At 44.4% G+C, this 24,870-nt stretch overlaps 1 protein-coding gene across 3 annotated transcripts in view; it reads left to right on the top strand.

The window, feature by feature from the left end:
- The first annotated feature begins 1,414 nt into the window (after positions 1–1,414).
- LOC118386092 (FERM and PDZ domain-containing protein 4-like) overlaps positions 1,415–24,870 on the top strand; it is a 63,784-nt gene continuing 40,328 nt past the window's right edge. For 2 of the 3 annotated variants that reach the window (XM_035773500.2, XM_035773504.2), the window contains exon 1: positions 1,415–1,546. In XM_035773500.2, coding sequence (XP_035629393.2) covers positions 1,491–1,546 — 56 coding nt within the window. In that variant the 5' untranslated portion in view covers positions 1,415–1,490. Of the gene's footprint in view, positions 1,547–13,034; positions 13,421–24,870 lie in introns of those variants that run through there. The other variant, XM_035773501.2, reaches the window with a different exon arrangement.

A 24,870-nucleotide genomic window follows, 5' to 3' on the forward strand; every position in this document is an offset into this window, starting at 1 on the left:
TGAATTAGATCAACAATACAAAAAAAAGATAGGCGGCATTGCCTCACTTGGAGTGGCCCCCATCCTTGGGCTAAATGGTACGGTCTGGTCTGGTTTGTGTGTCATGGAAAAACAGGCCACTGTTGCATTGCACTGTGGCCCAGGGGCCAGTGGCAGTCCACATGACTGGATTGGTTCATGTCAAGTATTTATGTCACAAGGGGAAATACTTTTTTGACCTCGGCCTAGTCCATATGGTTATCCTCAACTTTATGGTAATTGAAAAGGGTGTGTTGGAGTGCTATACAAGGTGTATCGGACGTGTAGAATTTCCAAAAGATAATTGTATTGGGGATTACTAGCCTGTACTTAATCATTCATACAGTAACTGTTCAGTTCTCATGGACCACTGTCCAAAACCTACAAGACAGCATATCTGTTATGTCATTTAATTTAATTCAGTTGCAGCAAGGCAACACACATGTGCTTCATTTCATAACTAATGGAAGACTGCGTATGCCATTCACGCATGAGAGAATCTGCTCAGGGTAATCCAGCATGAACTATCATAATGCTGTAACGCTGCAGCTTTAAGGGAGAATTCTGCCCTAACAATCCCATAATCAGAACACGAGATAATACAACAGAAATTACTCATTAATTGAATAGTCTGGGGCTAGAATTTACTGTAAGCTACAGTACATGATTAATGCATATTATTGGCAAAGCCTTGTTTTGGACAGGTGCTTGAGTGATGGCTAGTAGGCCATTTGATTTCATAATATATGCCATTTAGCAGACGCTTTTATCCAAAGCGACTTACAGTCATGTGTGCATACATTCTACGTATGGGTATAGTAGTCATAGTGTGACGTTCAAAGTTGGTGCTGGTATCTATAGGCCTGAAAATGTATTTTTGTCTCATCTGCTGCTCAAATGGTTGGGGAAAGTTACATGTGTTGTACAGTAGTGTTCCACAAACAGCCCACTGCTTCGATGTCCTGCATCATCGTTGTCACCATTGTACAGCTAGGTGAAGGGGAAGGAGCAGGTGAAATCCTGACTTCCAATAGGTTTTTCTATTTTTTTTTGTGCCCATTTTCTTAGCGAAGCATCAGTAGTGCACCAGCGCAGCCACTTATCGGTTCCTAGCTGTTCACGATTGATCCCTCTTTTGCTTTCTGGTGCAGTGGCCCGGAATGTGATGTTATTTCATTACTGAGGCAGAAGAGACGAGCTGGGTCCCAGCCCTGGGGGCATCTCTCTCTCCCTGACTTGGACAGGACCACAGTACGTGATAACAGCTGAATGGTTCATGCAGGCTAGCTCAGTCAGTTGCCTATGGTAACTCCTGCTGGAGCGTGGAACAGACAAGGGACTCTGGACTCTGGAGAAAGGAGTGAAGGAGTGAACATCCAGTAGAACTGGTGAAAGGGTCAGTTCGGAGAGAGAGAGAGGAGGAGAGGAGAGAGAGAGGAAAACGAGGGCTGTTTCAAGGCCTGTCTTTAGCTATGGACCCAAATATGGACCCAGAAGACAATGAACTTGGAGTGTTCACCGTCATTCAGTGAGTAGATAATTCAAGTCCTAGTACGCAGTTCTGTATTGTACTTTTGTAATGAACTTGCTGAATATTGGTTTGATTACATACATAACATTTTTATAATTTGGATCAGTGTTAGTAATCAATGAATGCTGTATAGGGTTCACTTCAGGATTGTGGATTTAGGATTGTGGATTAACCATAAATCCACTTCTGGTTGAAGTTATTTGCATTAAACATGTCACATCAAAGTTGTAAGTCTTTTTAGTCTACAAATGCCAAACAACTGAGGATACGATGTATATTGTATACATGTCATTTCTCTCTAAACAGTGATGTGTGGATGCTGGGTATTTGTTTGGCGATGACACAGTAATTGGCCATGTGATGATTGTACTTTCCACTGATGTTATGTAAATAGCTTGTATTGACAGATGGAACCTCCAAAACCCAAACACGCTTTACCCAGCATAGGATGGAATAATATTGGTCTGTGCCTCAAAGTTTTTGGGCAATTTTGGTTTATCCCTCTTTGAAGAATTCCACTGTACTGTAAATAATGTAATTGCCATACGTACTGTACTATGTGACCTTATCTTGGATTAGCAGGGTGTTGACCTCTTTTAACGTGAGCTTCGAACTTCTTAAGGTGTTTTACTAAAACTGATCAACTGAATCAAAATCCATTTTGACTTATTCTGTGATCTCAGCCAGGTTTCACTCCACTTCTAATTCCAATTAGTCACACTGGTGAATATTCATGGAGCATGCCATTAAAATGTTGAGCTTCCTGCTTACACTGTTTAATTCAGTGAATATATCACCAGTGGCATGGGGATAATGAGGATGGCACAACTAGATCACAGACACACAAACAGATTGGCTAGGTTAAAGCACTGATGTGGCACACATATAGGCAGGCAGGCAGCCAGGAAGGCAGATGAAAGCGCACACGCATACGCAGAATAAGATGGACAGGGGGGCAGGGTGGTGTTAGTGGTCCATGTCAGAGTGCAGCTTGCTGTGACGGTTGCTGACACGTACATCTGGTTGAGGGCCAGGGGCCAGGTGAGGGCGAGAGGGCAGTCTACCACCACTGACAGATTAACCTTGTACTGTATCTCTGCTGTGGGCTCCAACAAACTAACATACTCAACATCACTGAGAAAACGCATCATGTACAAACAACCTATACTGTATATTTTCCTTCACAGTCGGATGCAGTATCGGTCTGAAATGTATATTTTGATATCTTGAATGGGAGGATATAAGTCTGAGTATGTGCTGCTGTCCTTAAATCACACTAAACACTAAACTCCCGAAAGTGATTACTCCATAGCCTTCTGCTTATAGGTCTTCTAGCTTTCTTTGCGAGCAACTTGAGTTAAAGGTACAATACATACATTTTTATCTCAATATCAAGTCATTTCTGGGTAACAACAATTTATTGTGATTGTTTCAATTAAAATTATACAAAATAAACAATAGCTTCGTAGCAGAGAGCAATTCCTCAAGCAATCATTTTGCTAGGACTACTCTGGGACTACTCTACTCTGGGAGTGGTTTGATTTGGAAAGTTAGCTGTTATTGACAGAGAGGTTTGGAACTCTCTTTCTTATTGGTCTATTAACTAATTTACCGCATGAATGCCAAACCTCCCTCCCACCAAAACAGGCAGAAATTTTAGGCGGTCTTTTCAAACAGCTCTTACACTAAAAGGGCATTATCATAGTTTTAACAATTTCACAGTATTATTTCAACCTCATAGTGTGGAGATGCATATAAAACACAGGGAAATCACGTTTTTGAATGCACTGGGCCTTTAAACTCTGGACTTGCAGAATTTAGCTAACCGCGGGTGAAATCAGCTGTTTTTCAAACGAGCTCAGTGATAGAGGCAGCTATGTTAGGAATCAGAGGGTGAGCTTTGATTGGTTCAAGGCCCGGGCCACAGTTTCCTTAGATGTCCTTCCTGTCTGACCTTAATATCCTCTGCCACTCCCGCTGGCCTCTAGGCAAGGCAGCGGCCCAAATGGACAAACAGCCCAGAATACGCCGAGTCTCTCTTTCTCCACCACAGCCATGGGACAAGCAGACTGTCAGATATTTTCCACTCACTGATCTGATCTGGGTGTACTAGATGCCTTGGTTGTTTGGCAGTGAGGAGCATTGGGCCACGAACTGAAAGGTTGCTGGATCGACATCCCTAGCCGACAAGGTAAAATCTGTCGTCCTGCCCTTGAGCAAGGCAATTAACCCTAATTGCTTCATGGTCACCGTCAATAATGGCTAATCCCCTTGCCCTGACTCCACTCTCGACAATGTCTCAGGGGGAATGAAATACAGGTTACCCACTAGTACAGGTTACCCACTTGTACATACAAGGACTATATAAGTAGGACTATATAAGCACACCCTAATTAAATAATAATACAATTATTACTATACATGATCTGCAACATATATGTTCATATTTTGTAAGATGGTTTAACTGCACCTCTATATTTCAGGCTGAGCCTCTTATGTGTGTGATGCTGAGCTTTACAGGTTGCTAGATTCTATTGACCAACCGTATGCAGATGGAGACAATATTTCCCCGTTTCCTTAATGGTTACTGATGAAGTTACAAAGTTGCAGAGAGTCAGCATTCCTGAGGCTCAAGGTCTCTACATGGTCAGTGGGGCATCAGGGATGTCTGAGTCTGACTGATCAACCACACTTCTGCCTCACTGCCTTAAAGAGAGCAGCCAAATCATGAATCTGAATAGAGTGGGAATGACAAGTTGCTTTATTGCACGGCTCACCAACAAAGGCACTCTAAGTCACTCTCTAGACGCTAACAAGCTGTGGCGTTTTAATATAGAATGGTTGCTGTGTCTCTGCAGGGAAATGGCTACGGATCATTGTTTTAAATGCCTTAGCCTGAGTATCCTAATATTATACTAAGAAATGTAAAACGCATTGTGTGTGTGATGATCACAGGAGAGAGAGTGTCTGAATAGATTGCCTTTATTACCGAGGAGAGAAGACCATTTTATCAGGATGTCGGAGACAAGATGAGGCAGTATCAAACCCCATATATCACAGACACCTTAACGATCTAAATTGCCTCTTGGTGCTTTTTGACAGAGAGACCTGGTCTATAGACTCTGATTAATGAGGGGCGATTCTTCCTCAATTGGATAATAGACATTTGCTAATCTATCATTTGCATGTGAGACTGTAGAGTGGGCTGGCACTGGGGTAATTTGAGTGTGTTTGCAGGTGGCATTAGTTATGAAATAGGCTACATTCCTTTATATATTTCCTTTGTTAATATCCTCACATCCATCAACATGATTCCACAGACCATATTGAAAATGGCTTTGAAAAGCAATGCCTTTATGTGATGTAAAATATGTCTTTCAGTCTAGCAATGTGAAACATAGGAAACATTCAAACTCAAAATGTGAAAAAACAGCTTCTGAATAATTCAATGGCTATGAATCATAGGACCGCCTCAGCCCACCTCCCATCACCGATCTTATCTGATCTTTAAAAAAAAAAAAATTGTACATAATGTTTCTTATTACTTAAAAGGGCTTCTGGACATCAGAACAGCAATCACTAATCTCAATTTAGACGAAAACTTCTACTTTAATGAGTCTTCGACGCAGGACATATTGCTCACTCCGGACCAGGCTCTATTCCCTCACACTCGGAAGAGAAAAAAGCCGTAATATCCTATGCTTCTCGGAGTCACGGCTGAACAAGGACATGGATAATATACAGTTAGCTGTATACAGAGCCACAGGTGACACAATCTCTATTGCACTGCACACTGCCCTTTCACACCGGGACAAAAGGAACACCTAAATGAGAATGCTGTTCATTGACGACAGCTCAGCATTCAACTCCACACTGCCCTCTAAGCTCATCACCAACCTAAGGACCCTGGGATTGAACACCTCCCTCTGGAACTGGATCCTGGACTTCCTGACGGGCCGCCTCCAGGTGGTGAGGGAAGGTAACAACACATCTGACAACACTGGGTACCCCTCAGGGGTGTGTACTTAGGCCCCTCCAGTACTCCCTGTTTTTACCCACAACTGCGTGGCAGCACACGACTAAAACACCATCATTAAATTTGCCGATGACACAACGGTGGAACAGCTTGTAGGGAGGAGGTCAAAGATCTGTCACTGTGGTGCCAGGACAACAACCTCTCCCTCAATGTGGGCAATACAAAGGTTCTTATCGTGGACTATAGGAAGTGGAGGACCAAAAATGATAACATAAGAGTGCATAAATAGACAGCTAACTATTCAGCTCCTTCAAGTTGGATGGGTTCCGCTGGTGTACAGCAATCTTTAAGTCTGGGATTTGACTAGGCCATTCCAAGATATTTAAATGTTTCCCCATAAACCACTCAAGTGTTGTTTTATCTGTATGCTTCGGGTCATTATCCTGCTGGAAGGTGAACCTTCATCCCAGTCTCAAATCTCTGGAAGACAAACAGGTTTCCCTCAAGAATTTCCCTGTATTTAGCGCCATCCATCATTCCTTCAATTCTGACCTGTTTCCCAGTCCCTGCCAATGAAAAACATCCCCACAGCATGATGCTGCCACCACCATGCTTCATTGTGAGGATGGTGTTCTCGGGGTGTAGGGAGGTGTTTGGTTCGCACCAGACAGTGTTTTCCTTGATGGCCAAAAATGCTCAATTTTAGTCTCATCTGAGCAGAGTACCTTCCATGGTTGGGGAGTCTACCACATGCCTTTTGGTGAACACCAAAAAAAAGTGGTCCTATGGACAGATACTCCAATCTCCGCTGTAGAGCTTTGCAGCTCCTTCAGGCTTATCTTTGGTCTCTTTGTTGCCTCTCTGATTAATGCCCTCCTTGCCTGGTACGTGAGTTTCGTTGCCTCTCTTGGCAGGTTTGCTGTGGTGCCATATCCTTTCCATTTTTAAAATAATGGATTTAATGGTGCTCAGTGGGATGTTCAAAGTTTCTGATATTTTTTAATAACCCAACCCTGATCTGTACTTCTCCACAACTTTGTCCCTGACCTGTTTGGAGAGCTCCTTGGTTTTCATGGTGCATCTTGCTTGGTGGTGCCCCTTGTTTAATGGTGTTGCAGACTCTGGGGCCTTTCAGAACAGGTGTATGTACAGTGGGGCAAAAAAAGTATTTAGTCAGCCACCAATTGTGCAAGTTCTCCCACTTAAAAAGATGACAGAGGCCTGTAATTTTCATCATAGGTACACTTCAACTATGACAGACAAAATGAGAAAACAAATCCAGAAAATCACATTGTAGGATTTTTAATGAATTTATTTGAATATTATGGTGGAAAATAAGTATTTCTTAAACTTCTTCTTTATTAAGAAGCTCCTCTGTCCTCCACTTGTTACCTGTATTAATGGCACCTGTTTGAACTTGTTATCGGTATAAAAGACACCTGTCCACAACCTCAAACAGTCACACTCCAAACTCCACTATGGCCAAGACCAAAGAGCTGTCAAAGGACACCAGAAACAAAATTGTAGACCTGCACCAGGCTGGGAAGACTGAATCTGCAATAGGTAAGCAGCTTGGTTTGAAGAAATCAACTGTGGGAGCAATTATTAGGAAATGGAAGACATACAAGACCACTGATAATCTCCCTCGATCTGGGGCTCCACGCAAGATCTCACCCCGTGGGGTCAAAATGATCACAAGAACGGTGAGCAAAAATCCCAGAACCACACGGGGGGACCTAGTGAATGACCTGTAGAGAGCTGGGACCAAAGTAACAAAGCCTACCATCAGTAACACACTACGCCGCCAGGGACTCAAATCCTGCAGTGCCAGTACATGTCCAGGCCCATCTGAAGTTTGCTAGAGAGCATTTGGATGATCCAGAAGAAGATTGGGAGAATGTCATATGGTCAGATGAAACCAAAATATAACTTTTTGGTAAAAACTCATCGTGTTTGGAGGACAAAGAATGCTGAGTTGCATCCAAAGAACACCATAACTACTGTGAAGCATGGGGGTGGAAACATCATGCTTTGGGGCTGTTTTTCTGTAAAGGGACCAGGACGACTGATCCGTGTAAAGGAAAGAATGAATGGGACCATGTATCGTGAGGTTTTGAGTGAAAACCTCCTTCCATCAGCAAGGGCATTGAAGATGAAACGTCGCTGGGTCTTTCAGCATGACAATGATCCCAAACACACCGCCCGGGCAACGAAGGAGTGGCTTCGTAAGAAGCATTTCAAGGTCCTGGAGTGGTCTAGCCCGTCTCCAGATCTCAACCCCATAGAAAATCTTTGGAGGGAGTTGAAAGTCCTTGTTGCCCAGCAGCAGCCCCAAAACATCACTGCTCTAGAGGACCTCTGCATGAAGGAAAATACCAGCAACAGTGTGTGAAAACCTTGTGAAGACATTTGAAAAAAACCAGCAACAGTGTGTGAAAACCTTGTCAAAACATTTGACCTCTGTCATTGCCAACAAAGGGTATATAACAAAGTATTGAGATAAACTTTTGTTATTGACCAAATACTTATTATGCGAGAGCCAAATGACTCATTGACAACATGGTAACGACTGGACTGGAAACGATAATTGAGAGCACAGCACAAGAGAACACCACAGCAACTGTCACAAGTTCTGCTGCAGCAGTGGGCCACAAACAGATGCAGGTATGTGTCTGTGGTTGGAAAAGTTACATCACACCATGGGTTGAGGATCCACCAGGGGAAGAAGGGGTGTTTGGGTAAAGAGAGACAGAGAACTATTGATTACTTTTGCGAAAGCGATCAAATCAGTTGAAGCACAGCAACTGGACGCAAACCATAGTTTGCAGTGCATCAGTTGTCATGGAGGACGTAAACTCAAGCACCGAAGTAGCAACTGAGGTGGAACCAACAACAGGAGTGGAACTACCCAGCCTCCCAGACCTGCAGTCGAGAGACTACCAGGGCACAGACCGTATGTGAAGTGACCTGGCGCCAGTGACAAGCAGTGAATACTGACCTCCTTGACCCTCGAGAAACTCACAGTGGAGAATAAGTTGGAGAGGATGGGGACATCATCTATGAGTACGGGACAGAAAGATTTGGAGTGGAAGAGGCAAAAGGCGGGAGAAAGGTTCCAACCCCACCAGTTTCAGGAGGCAAAGAAATCAAGCGCCTGTTCAAGAAAGGCGGCAGCTGAAACAGTGGAAGAAGGCCTCGGAAATGGAAAAGGAGGGCATAGAGGCACTTCAGGCTGACATCAAATCCCGGTTGGCATCCCTCCGTAGAGCAGAGAACCTACGGAAATGCAGAAGGAAAAAATAACAAACTAGAACTCGATTCTATAAAGATCCCTTCAAGTTCCTTAAAAGTCTCTTCACAAAAGAAAAAAGTGGAACTTTAAATGTTGACTCAAAGCGACATGAACATCTGGCCATCCCATCAGATATCCCACCCATTGAACCCCAGAACATCATATTGAGACCAGCCCTCCGACATGGAAAGAGGTGGAAGACACAGTTCGACGGGCAAGAACAGCATCAGCCCGGCCAAATGGAGTCCCGTACAAAGTGTATAAGAACACACCAGACGTCCTGAGGTTCCTCTGGAGGCTTATGAGAACAGCTTGGCAGAAGAAGATAATACCCAAAGTGTGGCGTAGGGCAGGCGGGGTCCTGATCCCTAAGGAGAAGGATGCAGTGAACATCAGCCAATTCCGCCAATCTCCTTACTGAATGTCGAGGGAAAAATCTTCTTTAGGGTCATTGCCCAGAGGATGGCAGAGTACCTACAAAGGAATGCGTATGTCGATACATCTGTACAGAAGGCAGGAATATCAGGGTTCTCTGGCTGCTTGGAACATTCCAGCATGATCTGGCATCAGATCCAAATGGCCAAGGTGGAGAAAAGGGACCTCCATGTAGTCTTCCTCGACCTCGCCAATGCATTTGGCTCTGTGCCCCATGAACTCCTGTGGTCTGCCTTAAGATTTTTCCACATACCGGACACCATCACAAACCTGGTGAAGTCGTACTTCCAGGATCTGCAGTTCTGCTTCACCACCTCAGAGTTCACCACCTCATGGCAGTGCCTGAATGTAGGTATAATGGCGGGATGTACCATTTCTCCGTTGGCATTCACAATGGCAATGGAGGTTATCATCAGATCCTCAAAATGGGTTGCTGGTGGACAGCGAGTCGACTCTGGTTTCTGCCTCCCTGTCCACTCAGAGCCTACATGGACGACATTAAACATTGACCACCACTGTCCCATGCACCAGGAGACTGCTTAGAAAACTTGAGGAGAACATCAGCTGGGCCCGTTTTCTCGATTGTGAAGGGAGTACTCTCTGACCTGAAATTCTTCATCGGAGATGACCAAATCCCAACAGTGTCTGAAAAAAAGCCTTGGAAGGTGGTATGATGCAAGCCTGAAGGACAAAGACCAGGTGCAACAGCTGCGCAAAGACATCAGTAGTAGCCTACAGTCCATCGACAACACCCAGCTACCTGGAAAGTTAAAGGCCTGGTGTCTGCAGTTTGGTTTCCTACCCCGGGTGTTGTGGCCCTTAGCACTGTATGAGGTTCCAATCTCAACAGTGGAGAAGATGGAAAGAGGAGTCACAGGCTACTTAAAGAAGTGGCTTGGAGTTCCACGATGCCTTACCACCATAGGCCTCTATGGAGATGGTATCCTCAAGCTGCCCCTCACCAGTCTAACAGAGGAATTCAAGTGTGCAAAACCAGGCTCCAAATGACACTGAATGAATCTCGAGACCCAGTGGTGAGCAACAACGCGCCGACCTTGGCAACTGGGCGCAAATGGAGGCCAGAAAAAGCAGTCCAGGAGGCAACAGCAGCCCTCAGACATGCTGACATTGTGGGTCATGTTCAGCAAGGGAGAGGAGGCCTTGGGCTAACTAGCCGTGCTGCTTGGAGTAAGGCCACTGCACCAGAGCGGGGAAAGATGGTAGTGCAGGAAGTACGCCATCAGGAGGAGGCTGCAAGGTGAGCCAAGGCAGTCTCTCTTGCAAAACAGGGACAGTGGACTCGATGGGACAGTGTGGAGAAGAGGAAGATGAGCTGGAAGGATCTGTGGGCCATGGAAGCAGGCGGTTGAGCTTTTCCATCAGAGCAACATATGACGTCCTTCCAACACCAGTTAATCTTCACCAATGGTATGGTGAAGATCCGGACTGTGCCCTCTGTTCCATGCCAGCCAACCTCAGGCACATTCTCACAGGCTGTAAAACAAGCCTCACCAAAGGACGCTACACTTGGCGTCACATCCAAGTCCTTAAAAACCTTGCGTCCGCCCTGGAGGACAAGCGAGCTGCCACCAACTCCCTACCACCCACAGCAGCATCACACTCCTTACGGACAAACTTTGTCCACGAAGGGGCTAAACCACCGAAGAGCGGCTCTACACCATTAGAGCGAGACCAGCTGCGCTTGGCCCGCGACTGGAAAATGCTAGCTGACATTGGCCGGCAACTTGTGTTTCCTCCGGAGATCGCAACTACCACCCTAAGACCTGACATGGTGCTCTGGTCCCGTTCACTCAATAAGGTCTTCATCATTGAGCTCACAGTACCCTGGGAAAACTCAGTAGATGAGGCTTATGAGCGAAAACATATGCGCTATGCTGATCTAGCTGCCGAAGCACGGCATCATGGCTGGAACACAGAAGTCCGACCAGTGGAGGTGGGCTGCAGAGGTTTTGTGGCGACATCTACAACCAGACTGCTTAGAGACCTGGGAATTAAGGGCCAGAGCCAGCGTTCGGCAATCAAAGCTGTATCAGAGGTGGCAGAAGGCAGCAGTCAGTGGCTCTGGATGAAGAGGAAAGACCCCAGCTGGGCCCCAGGGCATGACCCCAGGGCATGACCTTGCCTCTTCCCCCAAAGGAGGCTCAACATTTTTAGCATGGGCCCTCAGATCCTCAAAAAGTTATACCACTGCACCATTGGGAGCATTTTGATTGACTGCATCACCACTTGGTATGGCAACTGCTCGGCATCAGACTGCAAAGCACTACAATAAAGGAATAATAGTAGTGCGTATGGCCCAGTGCATTAATGGGGCCGAACTCCCTGCCATCCAGGAACTCTATAGCAGGTGGTGTCAGAGGAAGGCCCTAAAACGTGTCAAAGACTCCAGCCACCAAAGTCATAGACTGTTCTCTCTGCTACCGCAATGCAAGTGGTGCCGGATTGCCAAGACACTGAACAGCTTCTACCCCTATTTACTCTCACACATACTACACTGACACACACACACACACACTTCACTGACACACACACACTATAATAACGCTCACACACACTAAACACACACACATACACACGCACACAGAAAAACTTTATCACTCTTTAACACTCTTCACACACACTGATGTTATTCTGTTTAGTATCTATCCTGATTGCCTAGCCTATCCTGATTACCTCAACTACCTCGTACCACTCGGTACTGGTATTCATTGTATATAGCCTCGTTACTGTTATTTTATTGATACTATTTCAAGGTTCTTTTTAAAATTTAAATTGTTACATTTAAGCATTTCACAGTTAAGTCTACACCTTTTGTATTCGGCGCATGTGACCAATGAAAATTTGATTTGATTTGAATAGGTTAGCTGCCCCGCATATCGCCATTTAACAAGCGTTACAGCTCTGCGGTCTGGACAGAAAAAATACGATTCCAGTGGGATTTACAATAAAGGAATAATGTCCTAGATGTTTTGACTGAAATAATGAAATCAATGTGTGTCCTCTCAAATGGCCATGTCAAGTTGTTTGGAGATGTGGTTATGTGAGCTGGTGTCGAGGGTGAATGGTGGAGACCATAGCTATACAACCACTGAAGTAAAATGACAGGGTCCTTTCCCCATCTCTGCCTGCAGCTTGTCCTTCTGCTCCTCTATGGCCATGGTGTTCATGTATTGTACAGATCATCTTTCTCTCTCTCTCTCTCTCTCTCTCTCTCTCTCTCTCTCTCTCTCTCTCTCTCTCTCTCTCTCTCTCTCTCTCTCTTCTCTCTCTCTTTCTCTCTCACCTTCCCCCCTTCCCCTCATCACCCTGCCACACCTCCTCTTTCCCTGCTGAGCAACACCCACGCTGCTGCTGTGATCTCTCCTCCTTCCTCCATACTTTCATTCTCAAAACACAACACATGATGGTGGGAATTGATGAGACTGCCCTTTGCAGAGGAGAGGAGGAATTCAAGGAACAGGCTCAATCCATCAGCAGTGATTTGTGTGCCCTACAACCCGAGCGTCCCCCCTACATCCCACCCTCTCTTTTTCCCTCTCTCTCTCTCCCTCTCTCTTGCACTCTCTCTCTCCCCCTCTCACTCAGCCCCTCTCTCTCTCTCTCTCTCTCTCTCTCTCTCTCTCTCTCTCTCTCTCTCTCTCTCTCTCTCTCTCTCTCTGTGTCTCCCATCGCTCTCTCTCTCTCTCTCTCTCTCTCTCTGTGTCTCCCATCGCTCTCCCTCTCCCTCTCGCTGTGTCCCTTCAAAGCTGTTTTTACTGCACGGCCCCTGCACATCATTCCACTGTGATGGAAATTAAATGAAGGTGGCTTAACGCAGCTGAACGGAGGCATGCTTTGAAGGATGTAGCCGGGTGAAGCTCCACTGCCAGATTCTTTTCCAGGGGCGGTGGATTTGTGCTGCTGAGGCGAGGACACACCAATCACTCAGCCATGCAGAAGCCCTGACAAGAGAACTAATCTCTCCACCTGACTTGTGGAAGCTCCAGCTATTTTCTCCCTGCATTATTTATTCCCAGTGCTAAAGACAGTGGCACAATGGAGCCAGCAACGTGAAGTAGATGGTCGATTTGTAGTCTTGGACGGACTGACCATAGTCTGCTGCGCACATGGATGTGTTTAGCTTTGTGAAGATGGCAAAGCTGTCAGGGTGAGTCGGATGGATGCTGTTGAATTTGCCTGTCTGCTTCGATGCCACTTGTGTAATAGGTGGCGGTGTATACTTTACCCACATGATCGACAGAGAAACGTGGGATTTAACAAGCACCATTTAGAATGGAATCTGGTGTAATGGTTGTAGAAACGGCACATACTGTTCAAGGATTATTATAATGACAGTCCCGAGTGCTGTCGCATGCAATTCACATGAGAGAGAGAGAGCGAGAGAGAGAGAGAGAGAGTGAGACAGTGAGAGATAACGGGGAGTGATGTGGTTGAAGTGATGTGGTCCATGTGTCTAAACTTAATGAGGTGCTTTGTTCAGAATGTGAATATATGGTCAGGTTTTAATCTTGCATTACACTGACTCTGTTGCATATGTACTGGAGTGTTTATGGTGGGGTTTATAGCATACGCACACACCCATGATTAAGTGTGTGTCAGCGACACTCAACTGAAAATCATATTTTGGTTGATGTTTAATTGGATGAATCATATAGTTGTCTTTTTTCAATGGAATATTAGATATTTATACAGGAGTGTTTATGAAGCTGTATTTTGTAATGAATCAAATGTAAAATAATGACAAAGAGATATGATGATACTAATTAGACATGAGTGAATACTGTATAAGTGTATATTTAGCTAGAGGTTCTTGTGTTTAGTCAGCAGATTGAACTGAGGAAACATTTGTTAATGATTGCAATGACTTCAGTTGTGTGCTATGAGGCAGAAAGCTTGCCATGTTGTGTTATTTTAAGCCTACTATTTACATATACTGTTGTCAGCATCTAGCAGACAACAATTCAATATGATATGAAGTGTGTTCAGCCCCCAGGGGTGAGTTGTCAATCTATATTGTCAATGCTGTTGCATCTGATTAGGTTGCAGCTTGATCATGTCACCACATTACTTGCATATATGTCATTTACAAAACTCAACTACAGTGCCATGCAGTTTTAACTAGGCTATACAGCATAACATACATGCAGGAAAGGTGACTGGAATATGTATGTCTGTCTGTATATTGTAAAGATTCTGAGCAAGATGAAAGGTCTCCCAGACAGACTGTCACCTTTTAACTCTGTTGAATCTGGTTCAATCTGCAACACTGCTTGTCTATGGCTGTGACATCAGTTTATCATCGAACCTCATATCACATTAAATGTCCCATTTTCCTGATAAACAAACACTTGTGATGCCAAGTGTCTCAATGAAAGACTTATAAACTCAGCAGAAAAAGAAACGTCCTCTCACTGTCAACTGCGTTTATTTTCAGCAGACTTAACATGTGTAAATATTTGCATGAACATAACAAGATTCAAGAACTGAGACATAAACTGAACAAGTTCCACAGACATGTGACTAACAGAAATGGAATAATGTCTCCATGAACAAAGGGGGGTCAAAAGCAAATTTAACAGTCAGTATCTGGTGTTGCCACCAGCTGCATTAAGTACTGCAGTGCATCTCCTCCTCATGGACTGCACCAGATATGCCAGTTCTTGCTGTGAGATGTTACCCCACTCTTCCACCAAGGCACCTGCAAGTTCCTGGACATTTCTGGGGGGAATGGCCCTAGCCCTCACCCTCCGATCCAACAGGTCCCAGATGTGCTCAATAGGATTGAGATCAGGGCTCTTCGCTGGCCAATGCAAAACACTGACATTCCTGTCTTGCAGGAAATCATGCACAGAACGAGCAGTAGGGCTGGTGGCATTGTCATGCTGGAGGGACATGTCAGGATGAGCCTGCAGGAAGGGTACCACATGAGGGAGGAGGATGTCTTCCCTGTAACGCACAGCGTTGAGATTGCCTGTAATGACAACAAGCTCAGTCCGATGATGCTGTGAGACACCGCCCCAGACCATGACGGACCTTCCACCTCCAAATCGATCCCGCTCCAGAGTACAGGCCTCGGTGTAACGCTCATTCCTTCGACGATAAACGCGAATCCGACCATCACCCTGGTGCGAAAAAAAAATGTGACTTGTCCTGACTGGTCCAGCAACGGTGGGTTTGTGCCCATAGGCGACGTTGTGGCCAGTGATGTCTGGTGAGGACCTGCCTTACATCAGGCCTACAAGCCCCCAGTCCAGCCTCTCTCAGGCTATTGCGGACAGTCTGAGCACTGATGGAGGGATTGTGCGTTCCTGGTGTAACTCAGGCAGTTGTTGTTGCCATCCTGTACCTGTCCCACAGTAGAAAGGCCTCTTTAGTGTCCAGGTTTTCATAACTGTGACCTTAATTGCCTACCGTCTGAAAGCTGTTAGTGTCTTAATGACTGTTCCACAGGTGCATGTTCATTAATTCTTAGTGGTTCGTTGAACAAACTGTGTTTAAACCCTTACCAATGAAGATCTGTGAAGTTATTTGGATTCTTACGAATTATCTTTGAAAGACAGGGTCCTGAAAAAGGGATGTTTCTTTTTTTTGCTGAGTTTAGGATGATTCACAGAAATATGTCCATACCTGTTGAATGGCAAATGAAAAGCAAATGATTAAATAAATGGCAATGACTTCTACAAGGGATGACTAAAGATTATCTCAAGTATTTTTTTGTGCAAGTTAGTTGATTTACCAAATCACTGAATATCTAGATCTGTATCTATTTTATTCTGAATATAACCATAAACAAAACATTGCTGTGTGTTTTGGGGAACATTGTTTTCGGGAACACAAATGACTTATTTGGATGAAGGAGGACAGGCCTGTTACTTTAAATGATGTCACTGTTTCTCCACACTGTTGTCTTTCCCATGGCAGTGAATGTTTATGATGTTGCTGCTGTTGGGGCATTAACGTCAGTGCACCGCTGTCACTGTTAATAATGGAGCCTATGATTGTGTTCTTACTGTAGTGCTACACAGGCTTCCTCTACTGCCAGCCTGCATTGCAGGCTAGCTGTCCACCCTGTCGCTATCTTATGATGGCAAATGGATAGTTTTAGAATGTAATAAATAGACTGTATGTGTTTCAGAGATCCAGGAGAATGCAGATCTCTCTTATATTTGTCTCCGCCTCATGCCTACCGACACCCTGTCGTCTCAGCTGTCACACAGAAGAGCTTGTTTTCTCTCTCACCGCAGCAATGGTACCTTTCTTGTGCGAATGCTCTGAAACACATGGCTAACCTGTATTCATGTTTTGTGTGAGGGAAAGCTTTGTTTACATTTTTTTAAATCATTATGTGAAGGATACTGAAACACAAATAATATCCCCTTTTGATCGTTTTTTAAAATTCGATAACGACATATGTAGGATGTTGTTGGTGCAATAATCTTGCAACAACAGGAAGTGTGGATTATAATTCATGGACATTTTTGTACGGGTTGACACCATTTTCTCGAGGGAAGATCAAGTCTGAAATGTCAAAGTGGGAATGACAAACTTCAAAAGACCTTTTAAACATCAAATACATTACAGGCTTTGAATGTCCTGCATTGCAGGAAAGTTCTCCCTACAACAGGGGGTAATCAAATGAAAAACCTACATCTGTATATGGGTGTAAGTCTTGTTTTACCACAGTATGAGGGTTAAGAAGGACAGGACCAGCAATTGTTACTCTTCTGGAGGGGTTCACAAGCCCAGCTATGTAACCCAGGTGAGGAGGATATAAAAAGCGAGCGCTACGGTGTCTGTCCATTGCTGTATTATGAAGGTGGTAAAATACACTTTTTTTTGCAGTCGAAGTTTCACCAGGTTTCTACAGCCTCAGATATTGAGTTACTGGTACACTGAGTTACTGGATGTCATAAGGTGTATGCACCAATTTGTAAGTCGCTCTGGATAAGAGCGTCTGCTAAATGACTTAAATGTAAATGTAAATATTTATCACTTACACATAAACACTCCTCAAAGCTTAAAAACTCTGTTCAACATAAAAATATACATTTTTGCAAAATGCCCCAAACAGATTTGAACTTATTGACGGGTATATGCAAAACTGGCTGGAGCCAGCCAGCATGTCTTTATGGTAAAAGCTCTAACATTTGGTTTATGAAAAGTCATATACAAAATAAGCACTTGGGCGGAAGTACGGAATGGCATGTTTAATGCATGATTCCCCCATGCCTCTGAGTTTAAAAAAATAACAAAAAAAACATTAAAGTACTCTGTCTAAAATATAAGTTGTGAGTATACTGTAATGAGATTGCAATTCAGAACCAGTGGTTGTTTGGCTTAAAGCATATTTACTCTCTTGAAGCACGAAGCCAAAGCCTACTTAAAAACAAAGCTACTGTATGTTGAATATTTAGACAACTAGACATGAAGGCTTACAGCACTTGAGTACATTCTGTTGTTTTACTCCATTTTCTTCTAGGCCTTCACCATTAAAACTTTAGATAATGACATTCATGAAATCAGTTTGCCTAGGTCAAGCCCATTTTACCTATCCAGTTTCCACATACATAACTCACTGGACTGGACAACATTTGATTACCCTAAATATTCATTAGAGTACAAGGGAGGAGGTCTGTTTTAGAAATGGGGGCCTCTTGGGGACAAGTATGGCGGAGATGGCATGGTAGAGGATCCAGCTGGCTTGTGAAAAGAGAGAGAGAAAGAAGGAATGGTGAGGAAGAGAAAAAAGGAGGAAGAGAACTGGAAAAATACAATAATTTGTTTTGTTATCTTGCTTTAAAGCTTGTGCATGAATGCAACACTACAATAATGTACCGTAGAATTCAAAGGCAACCCTGTGGCCAAGGGGTAATTGGGTTTGTGTAAGACTTAACATGAGCATTGGGGGGCGAAAGGGTCTGGACAGGGTTTATACTGTACAGTATGAAAGGGTCTGGGCAGGGTTTATACCGTACAGTATTAAAGGGTCTGGGAAGGGTTTATACTGTACAGTATGAAAGGGTCTGGACAGGGTTTATACCGTACAGTATGAAAGGGTCTGGACAGGGTTTGTACTGTACAGTATCAAAGGGTGAGGGAAGGGTTTATACTGTACAGTATGAAAGGGTCTGGAAGGGTTTATACCGTACAGTATGAAAGGGTCTGGAAGGGTTTATACTGTACAGTATGAAAGGGGGTCTGGGAAAAGGGGGGAGGGTTTATACTGTACAGTATCAAAGAACAGGGTTTATACTGTACAGTATGGACAGGGTTTATACTGTACAGTATGAAAGGGTCTGGACAGGGTTTATACTGTACAGTATCAAAGGGTCTGGGGAGGGTTTATACTGTACAGTATCAAAGGGTCTGGACAGGGTTTATACTGTACAGTATCAAAGGGTCTGGACAGGGTTTATACTGTACAGTATGAAAGGGTCTGGACAGGGTTTATACTGTACAGTATCAAAGGGTCTGGGGAGGGTTTATACTGTACAGTATGAAAGGGTCTGGACAGGGTTTATACTGTACAGTATGAAAGGGTCTGGACAGGGTTTATACTGTACAGTATCAAAGGGTCTGGACAGGGTTTATGCTGTACAGTATCAAAGGGTCTGGACAGGGTTTATACTGTACAGTATCAAAGGGTCTGGGGAGGGTTTATACTGTACAGTATGAAAGGGTCTGGACAGGGTTTATACTGTACAGTATGAAAGGGTCTGGACAGGGTTTATACTGTACAGTATGAAAGGGTTTGGGGAGGGTTTATAGTGTACCGTATGAAAGGGTTTGGGGAGGGTTTATACTGTACAGTATGAAAGGGTTTGGGGAGGGTTTATACTGTACAGTATGAAAGGGTTTGGGGAGGGTTTATACTGTACAGTATGAAAGGGTTTGGGGAGGGTTTATAGTGTACAGAATGAAAGGGTCTGGACAGGGTTTATACTGTACAGTATGAAAGGGTTTGGGGAGGGGTGTGAACTATGGAAGTGAACTATGGAAATATACACAGTGTCGAAATAGTATCTTTGTAGAGTATTTCAATATTTTATTTATTATAGCATACAACTTGTGATTTGTATATAACATGCTGTTACATACGTTGATACAGTTTATTCTGTAAGTACAGCAAAGTACTGCCATGGTGGTTTGAGTGGCGTGTGTGTGCCTGGCAATAGTATAATACATTTCTCTCTGTGTGTGTGTGTGTGTGTGTGTGTGTGTGTGTGTGTGTGTGTGTGTGTGTGTGTGTGTGTGTGCGTGCGTGCGTGCGTGCGTGCGTGCGTGCGTGCGTGCGTGCGTGCGTGCGTGCGTGCGTGCGTGTGCGCGCGTCTGTCTACAACTGATTTCCAATTATATTCCACAGCATTTCTATATTCCACAGCATCCCGAAGTCTGATCAATTTGATGTTATTTTAATGCTTAATCGACCAAAAAAATGTGCTTTTCTTTCAAAAACAATGACATTTCGAAGTGACCCCAAACTTTTGAACGGTAGTGTAAGTAGAAGCAGATCAGCCCATGGTTTATATAACATAGGACACACATTCACACTGGAACTGGTGCAGACAGACACAGTTCCTCCCAGGCTAAATGAGGAAGAACATCTCTATTTGATTATGTTCTGGCTCTCCCTGAATAACATGTAGACAGTGTTCAGACAAAAAGACAGCAGGATTTCAACCACACTCACAACAACAATACTCAGTAAGATCTTGGCGGGTGGTTTAATTCCCAGATGTCAATTTTTCTCAACACAGAGGAGATTAGCTACAATGTAAAATACCCTATAGAGAACTGGTAGAGAGAGAGAGAGAGAGAGAGAGAGAGAGAGAGAGAGAGAGAGAGAGAGAGAGAGAGAGAGAGAGAGAGAGAGAGAGAGAGAGAGAGAGAGAGAGAGAGAGAGAGAGAGAGAGAGAGAGAGAGAGAGAGAGAGAGTGTGACAGTGACTGCCTGCCATAACGTAGTAGTTTCCCATGACAACAATATCAGCACATACAAATAGGAGAATGTAATATTCGGCTCTTTTTAAATAATAGTAAAATATGGATAGAGGGTCTTGCCCAGTAGCAGAATCCAATGCACGGTGCTAGATACCGATACTCTCCTTCCTTACTGTATGGACAACAACTGTGAAGTGTTCACACCACTTTGGGGTCTGGATTTGGCTCCATTTACTCTGTTAATTATTCTCTCCTCCTGCTGATCATTTTGCACGTGTGATGTAGGTGGTTTACACCATTTTTTTAACCTTTACATATGCCAAATAAACAGTGAGAGATGCTACACAACATGGACCTGATAAATGGCTCACCATGACAGTGGTTCTACATTTCTGCTGCAAGACAAGTATTCAAGTGTAGCATTCATACTTTAGGCTTGAAATGATGCAATGTTTTCATAGGTTCTCTTTCAAAATCAAATTAAATTGTATTTGTCACATACACGTGTTTAGCAGATGTTATTGCTGGTGTAGCGAAATGCTGGTGTTTCTAGCTCTAACAGTGCAGTACTATCTAACAATTTCACAACAATACACACATCTAAAGTAAGGGAATGGAATTATATAAATATTATATAAATATTTGGATGAGTAATGTCAGAGTGGCATAGACTAAGAGGGCAGCAGCCTCTAATGTGCTAGTGATGGCTATTTAACAGTCGGATGGCCTTGAGATAGAAGCTGTCTCTTGGTCCCAGCTTTGATGCACCTGTACTGACCTTGCCTTCTGGATGATAGCGGGGTGAACAGGCAGTGGCTCAGGTGGTTATTGTCCTTGATGATATTGATTTGGCCTTCCTGTGACATCGTGTGCTGTAGGTGTCCTGGAGGGCAGGTAGTTTGCCCCCGGTTATGGGGCAGACCGCATCACCCTCTGGAGGACCCTGCTGTTGCGGGTGGTCCAGTTGCCGTACCAGGCAGTGATACAGCCAGACAGTTTTGAGGGTTTTAGATGGCAAGCCAAATTTCTTCAGCCTCCTGTGGTTGAAGAGGTGCTGTTGCGCCTTTTTCACCACACTGTCTGTGTAGGTGGACCATTTCAGTTTGTCAGTGATGTGTACGCAGAGGAACTTGAAGCTTTCCACGTTTTCCACTGCGGTACCATCTATGTGGATGGTGGGGTTCTCCCTCTGCTCTTTCCTGAAGTCCATAATCAGCTCCTTTGTTTTGTTGACGTTGGGTGAGAGGTTATTTCCCTGGCACCACATTCCCAGGCCCCTCACCTCCCTGTAGCCTGTCTTGTCATTGTTGGTAATCAGGCCTACTACTGCTGTGTCATCTGCAAATGTGATGATGGGTGAACAGTCATGATGAACAGGGAGTACAGGTGGGGGCTGAGCACGCATCCTTGTGGGTCCCCACTTATAAGGATCAGCGAAGTGGAGATGTTTAATCCTACCTTCACCATCTGTGGGCAGCCCAATAGGAAGTCCAGGACCCAGTTAAACAGGGCACGGCAAAGAGCTTAATGATGAGCTTGGAGGGTACTATGGTGTTGAATGCTGAGCTGTAGTCAATGAACAGCATTCTTACATACAGTTGAAGTCAGAAGTTTACATACACTTAGGTTGGAGTACAAAAGTATCTATATCCACAGTAAAACGAGTCCTATATTGACATAACATGAAAGGCTGCTCAGCAATGTAGAAGCCATTGCTCCAAAACCGCCATAAAAAAAGACAGATTACGGTTTGCAACTGCATATGGGGACAAAGATTGTACTTTTTGTCGAAATGTCCTCTGGTTTGATAAAACAAAAATAGAACTGTTTGGCCATAATGACCATCATTATGTTTGGAGGAAAAAGGGGGAGGCTTGCAAGTCGAAGAGCACCATCCCAATCGTGAAGCACGGGGGTGGCAGCATCATGTTGTGGGGGTGCTTTGCTGCAGGAGGGACTGGTGCACTTCACAAAAATAGATGGCATCATTAGAAAGGAAAATTATGTGGATATATTGAAGCAACATCTCAAGACATCAGTCAGAAAGTTAATGCTTGGTCGCAAATGGGTCTTCCAAATGGACAATGACCCCAAGCATACTTCCAAAGTTGTGGAAAATGGCTTAAGGACAACAAAGTTAAGATATTGGAGTGGCCATCACAAAGCCCTGACCTCAATCCTATAGAAAATTTGTGGGCAGAACCGAAAAAGCGTGTGCGAGCAAGGAGGCCAAAAAACCTGACTCAGTTACACCAGCTCTGTCAAATCACCCAACTTATTGTGGGAAGCTTGTGTAAGGCTACCCAAAATGTTTGACCCAATTTAATTAAACAATTTAAAGGCAATGCTTCCAAATACTAATTGAGTGTATGTATACTTCTGACCCACTGGGAATTTGATGAAAAAAATAAAAGCTGAAATAAATAATTCTCTCTGCTATTATTCTGACATTTCACATTCTTAAAATAAAGTGGTGATCCTAACTGACCTAAGACAGGGCATTTTAACAAGGATTAAATGTCAAGAATTGTGAAAAACTGAGTTTAAATGTATTTGGCTAAGGTGTATGTAAACTTCTGACTTCAACTGTAGGTATTCCTCTTGTCCAGAATGGATATGGCAGTGTGCAGTGCGACGGTGATTGCATCGTCACTCTTGTGATTCAAGATGGCGTAGCAGTCAGACGTATGTTTTTGTCTTGTCCCTTCCTGTCCCTTGTTAACATCGTTTTTCCTTGGGGTTTTTCCATATATAAATTTCATATTTTAATACCACTTTCTATGTACGGACTGAATATTCTCTCCTGCAACTCGCCTCGCCCAATGTGGTATGGATCTGCTATCTTTATACGTAAGAACTCATCAACTCATCAAAAGCTACCAGCTAACTGGCTACCAGCTAACTGGCTACTAGTTAGCCACAGCCCGCTAGCTGTCTAAAGTACATCAGACTGTTTGCTTAAGAGGCCCATCGGACAAATTCTTTGGCCACTATACTCACCATACGTTGCCCCTCTGATCCGTCGGCTGAACCGTCGCCTGAACCGGAAACCCGACAGAAGTTAGCCAGCTAACTAACTAGTAGTTAGCTAGCCACTGCTAGCGGTCATCAGCCACCTCTAGCACAGATAACTCTCGCCAGTCTGCACAGAGCGACTTTAAAAAAATATTCTCCATAACTCCGGATTCCTACTGCAAGCTCTGAACCTTTTATTTCTTCACCTGGATCATCGCAGCTAGCTATTCGAGTGGCCACTCCTGGCTAACGTCACTGTCCCGAAGCAAGAACCAATTAGCCTGGAGCTAACCTTGCTAGGCCCATCTCCCGGTTAGCCAAAGAGGTCCATCAGCCATTACTTGGGCTACAATAACTATTTTGCCAACTGGCTTGGACCCCTGCCAACTCATCACGACTGGACCACCAACGTGATTTACCCGATGTGTTTATTCTCAACTGGCTCAGCCGTTGCTTCGTCCCCTGAAATCCCATCCGCTCGCATGCTAGCCGCTGCCTGCTTGCTGTCCAGAGCACACCAGACTGTTAGCTTAAAAGGCCCACCGTACAAATTCTTTGGCCACTATACCTATTCTGCCAATTGGCCTGGTTTACCACACAGGGCCCTGCTGATCCGTCTGCTGACGCCACAGCACGAGGGGGCCACAATAGACTTTCTTCCGTCGCGACGTCCCTCCAAGGCACTTCTGTTAGCTTGCTAGCCCCGGCCCCCAAGCTGCCTGAAGCCACTCACTGGACTCCTATGATCACTCAGCTACGCATGCCTCTTTCTAACGCCAATATGCCTTGTCCATTGCTGTTTTGGTTATTATTTATTGCCTTATTTCGCTGTAGAGCCTCTAGCCCTGCTCAATATGCCTTATTGAACACTTTAGTTCCACCTAACCCACATGCGGTGACATCACCTGGTTTAAATGATATTTTTAGGGACAATATCTCTTTCATCGAGACTCTATGCACAGGTTTACCCTCACTGTATCCACATCCTACCATACCTTTGTTTGTACATTAAGCCTTGAATCTATTCTAATGTGCCCCAAAATCTGCTACTTTTAGTCTCTGTTCTGAACGTACTAGACGACCAGTTATTTTAGCCTTTAGCCGTACCCTTATCCTACCCCTCCTCTGTTCCTCTGGTGATGTGGAGGTTAATACAGGCCCTGCAGTGCCTAGCTCCACTCCCATTCCCCAGGCTCTGTCATTTGTTGACTTCTGTAACCGTAAAAGCCTTGGTTTCATTCATGTTAACATTAGAAGCCTCCTCCCTACGTTTGTTTTACTCACTGCCCTAGCACACTCTGCCAATCCGGATGTCCTAGCCGTGTCTGAATCCTGGCTCAGAAACACAGAAAACCCTGAAATTTCCATCCCTAACTATAACATTTTCCGATAAGATAGAACTGCCAAAGGGGGCGGTGTTGCAATCTACTGCAGAGATAGCCTCCAGAGTCCTGTCTTACTATCCAGGTTTATACAAAACAATTCGAGCTTCTACTTTTAAAAATACCCCTTTCCAGAAACAAGTATTTCACAGTTGCCGCTTGCTATAGACCTCCCTCTGCCCACAGCTGTGCCCTGGACACCATATGTGAACTGATTGCCCCCCATCTATCTTCAAAGCTCGTGCTGCTAGGTGACCTAA

Source organism: Oncorhynchus keta, chromosome 7 (genome assembly GCF_023373465.1).
Source record: "Oncorhynchus keta strain PuntledgeMale-10-30-2019 chromosome 7, Oket_V2, whole genome shotgun sequence".
Classification (NCBI taxonomy): domain Eukaryota; kingdom Metazoa; phylum Chordata; class Actinopteri; order Salmoniformes; family Salmonidae; genus Oncorhynchus; species Oncorhynchus keta.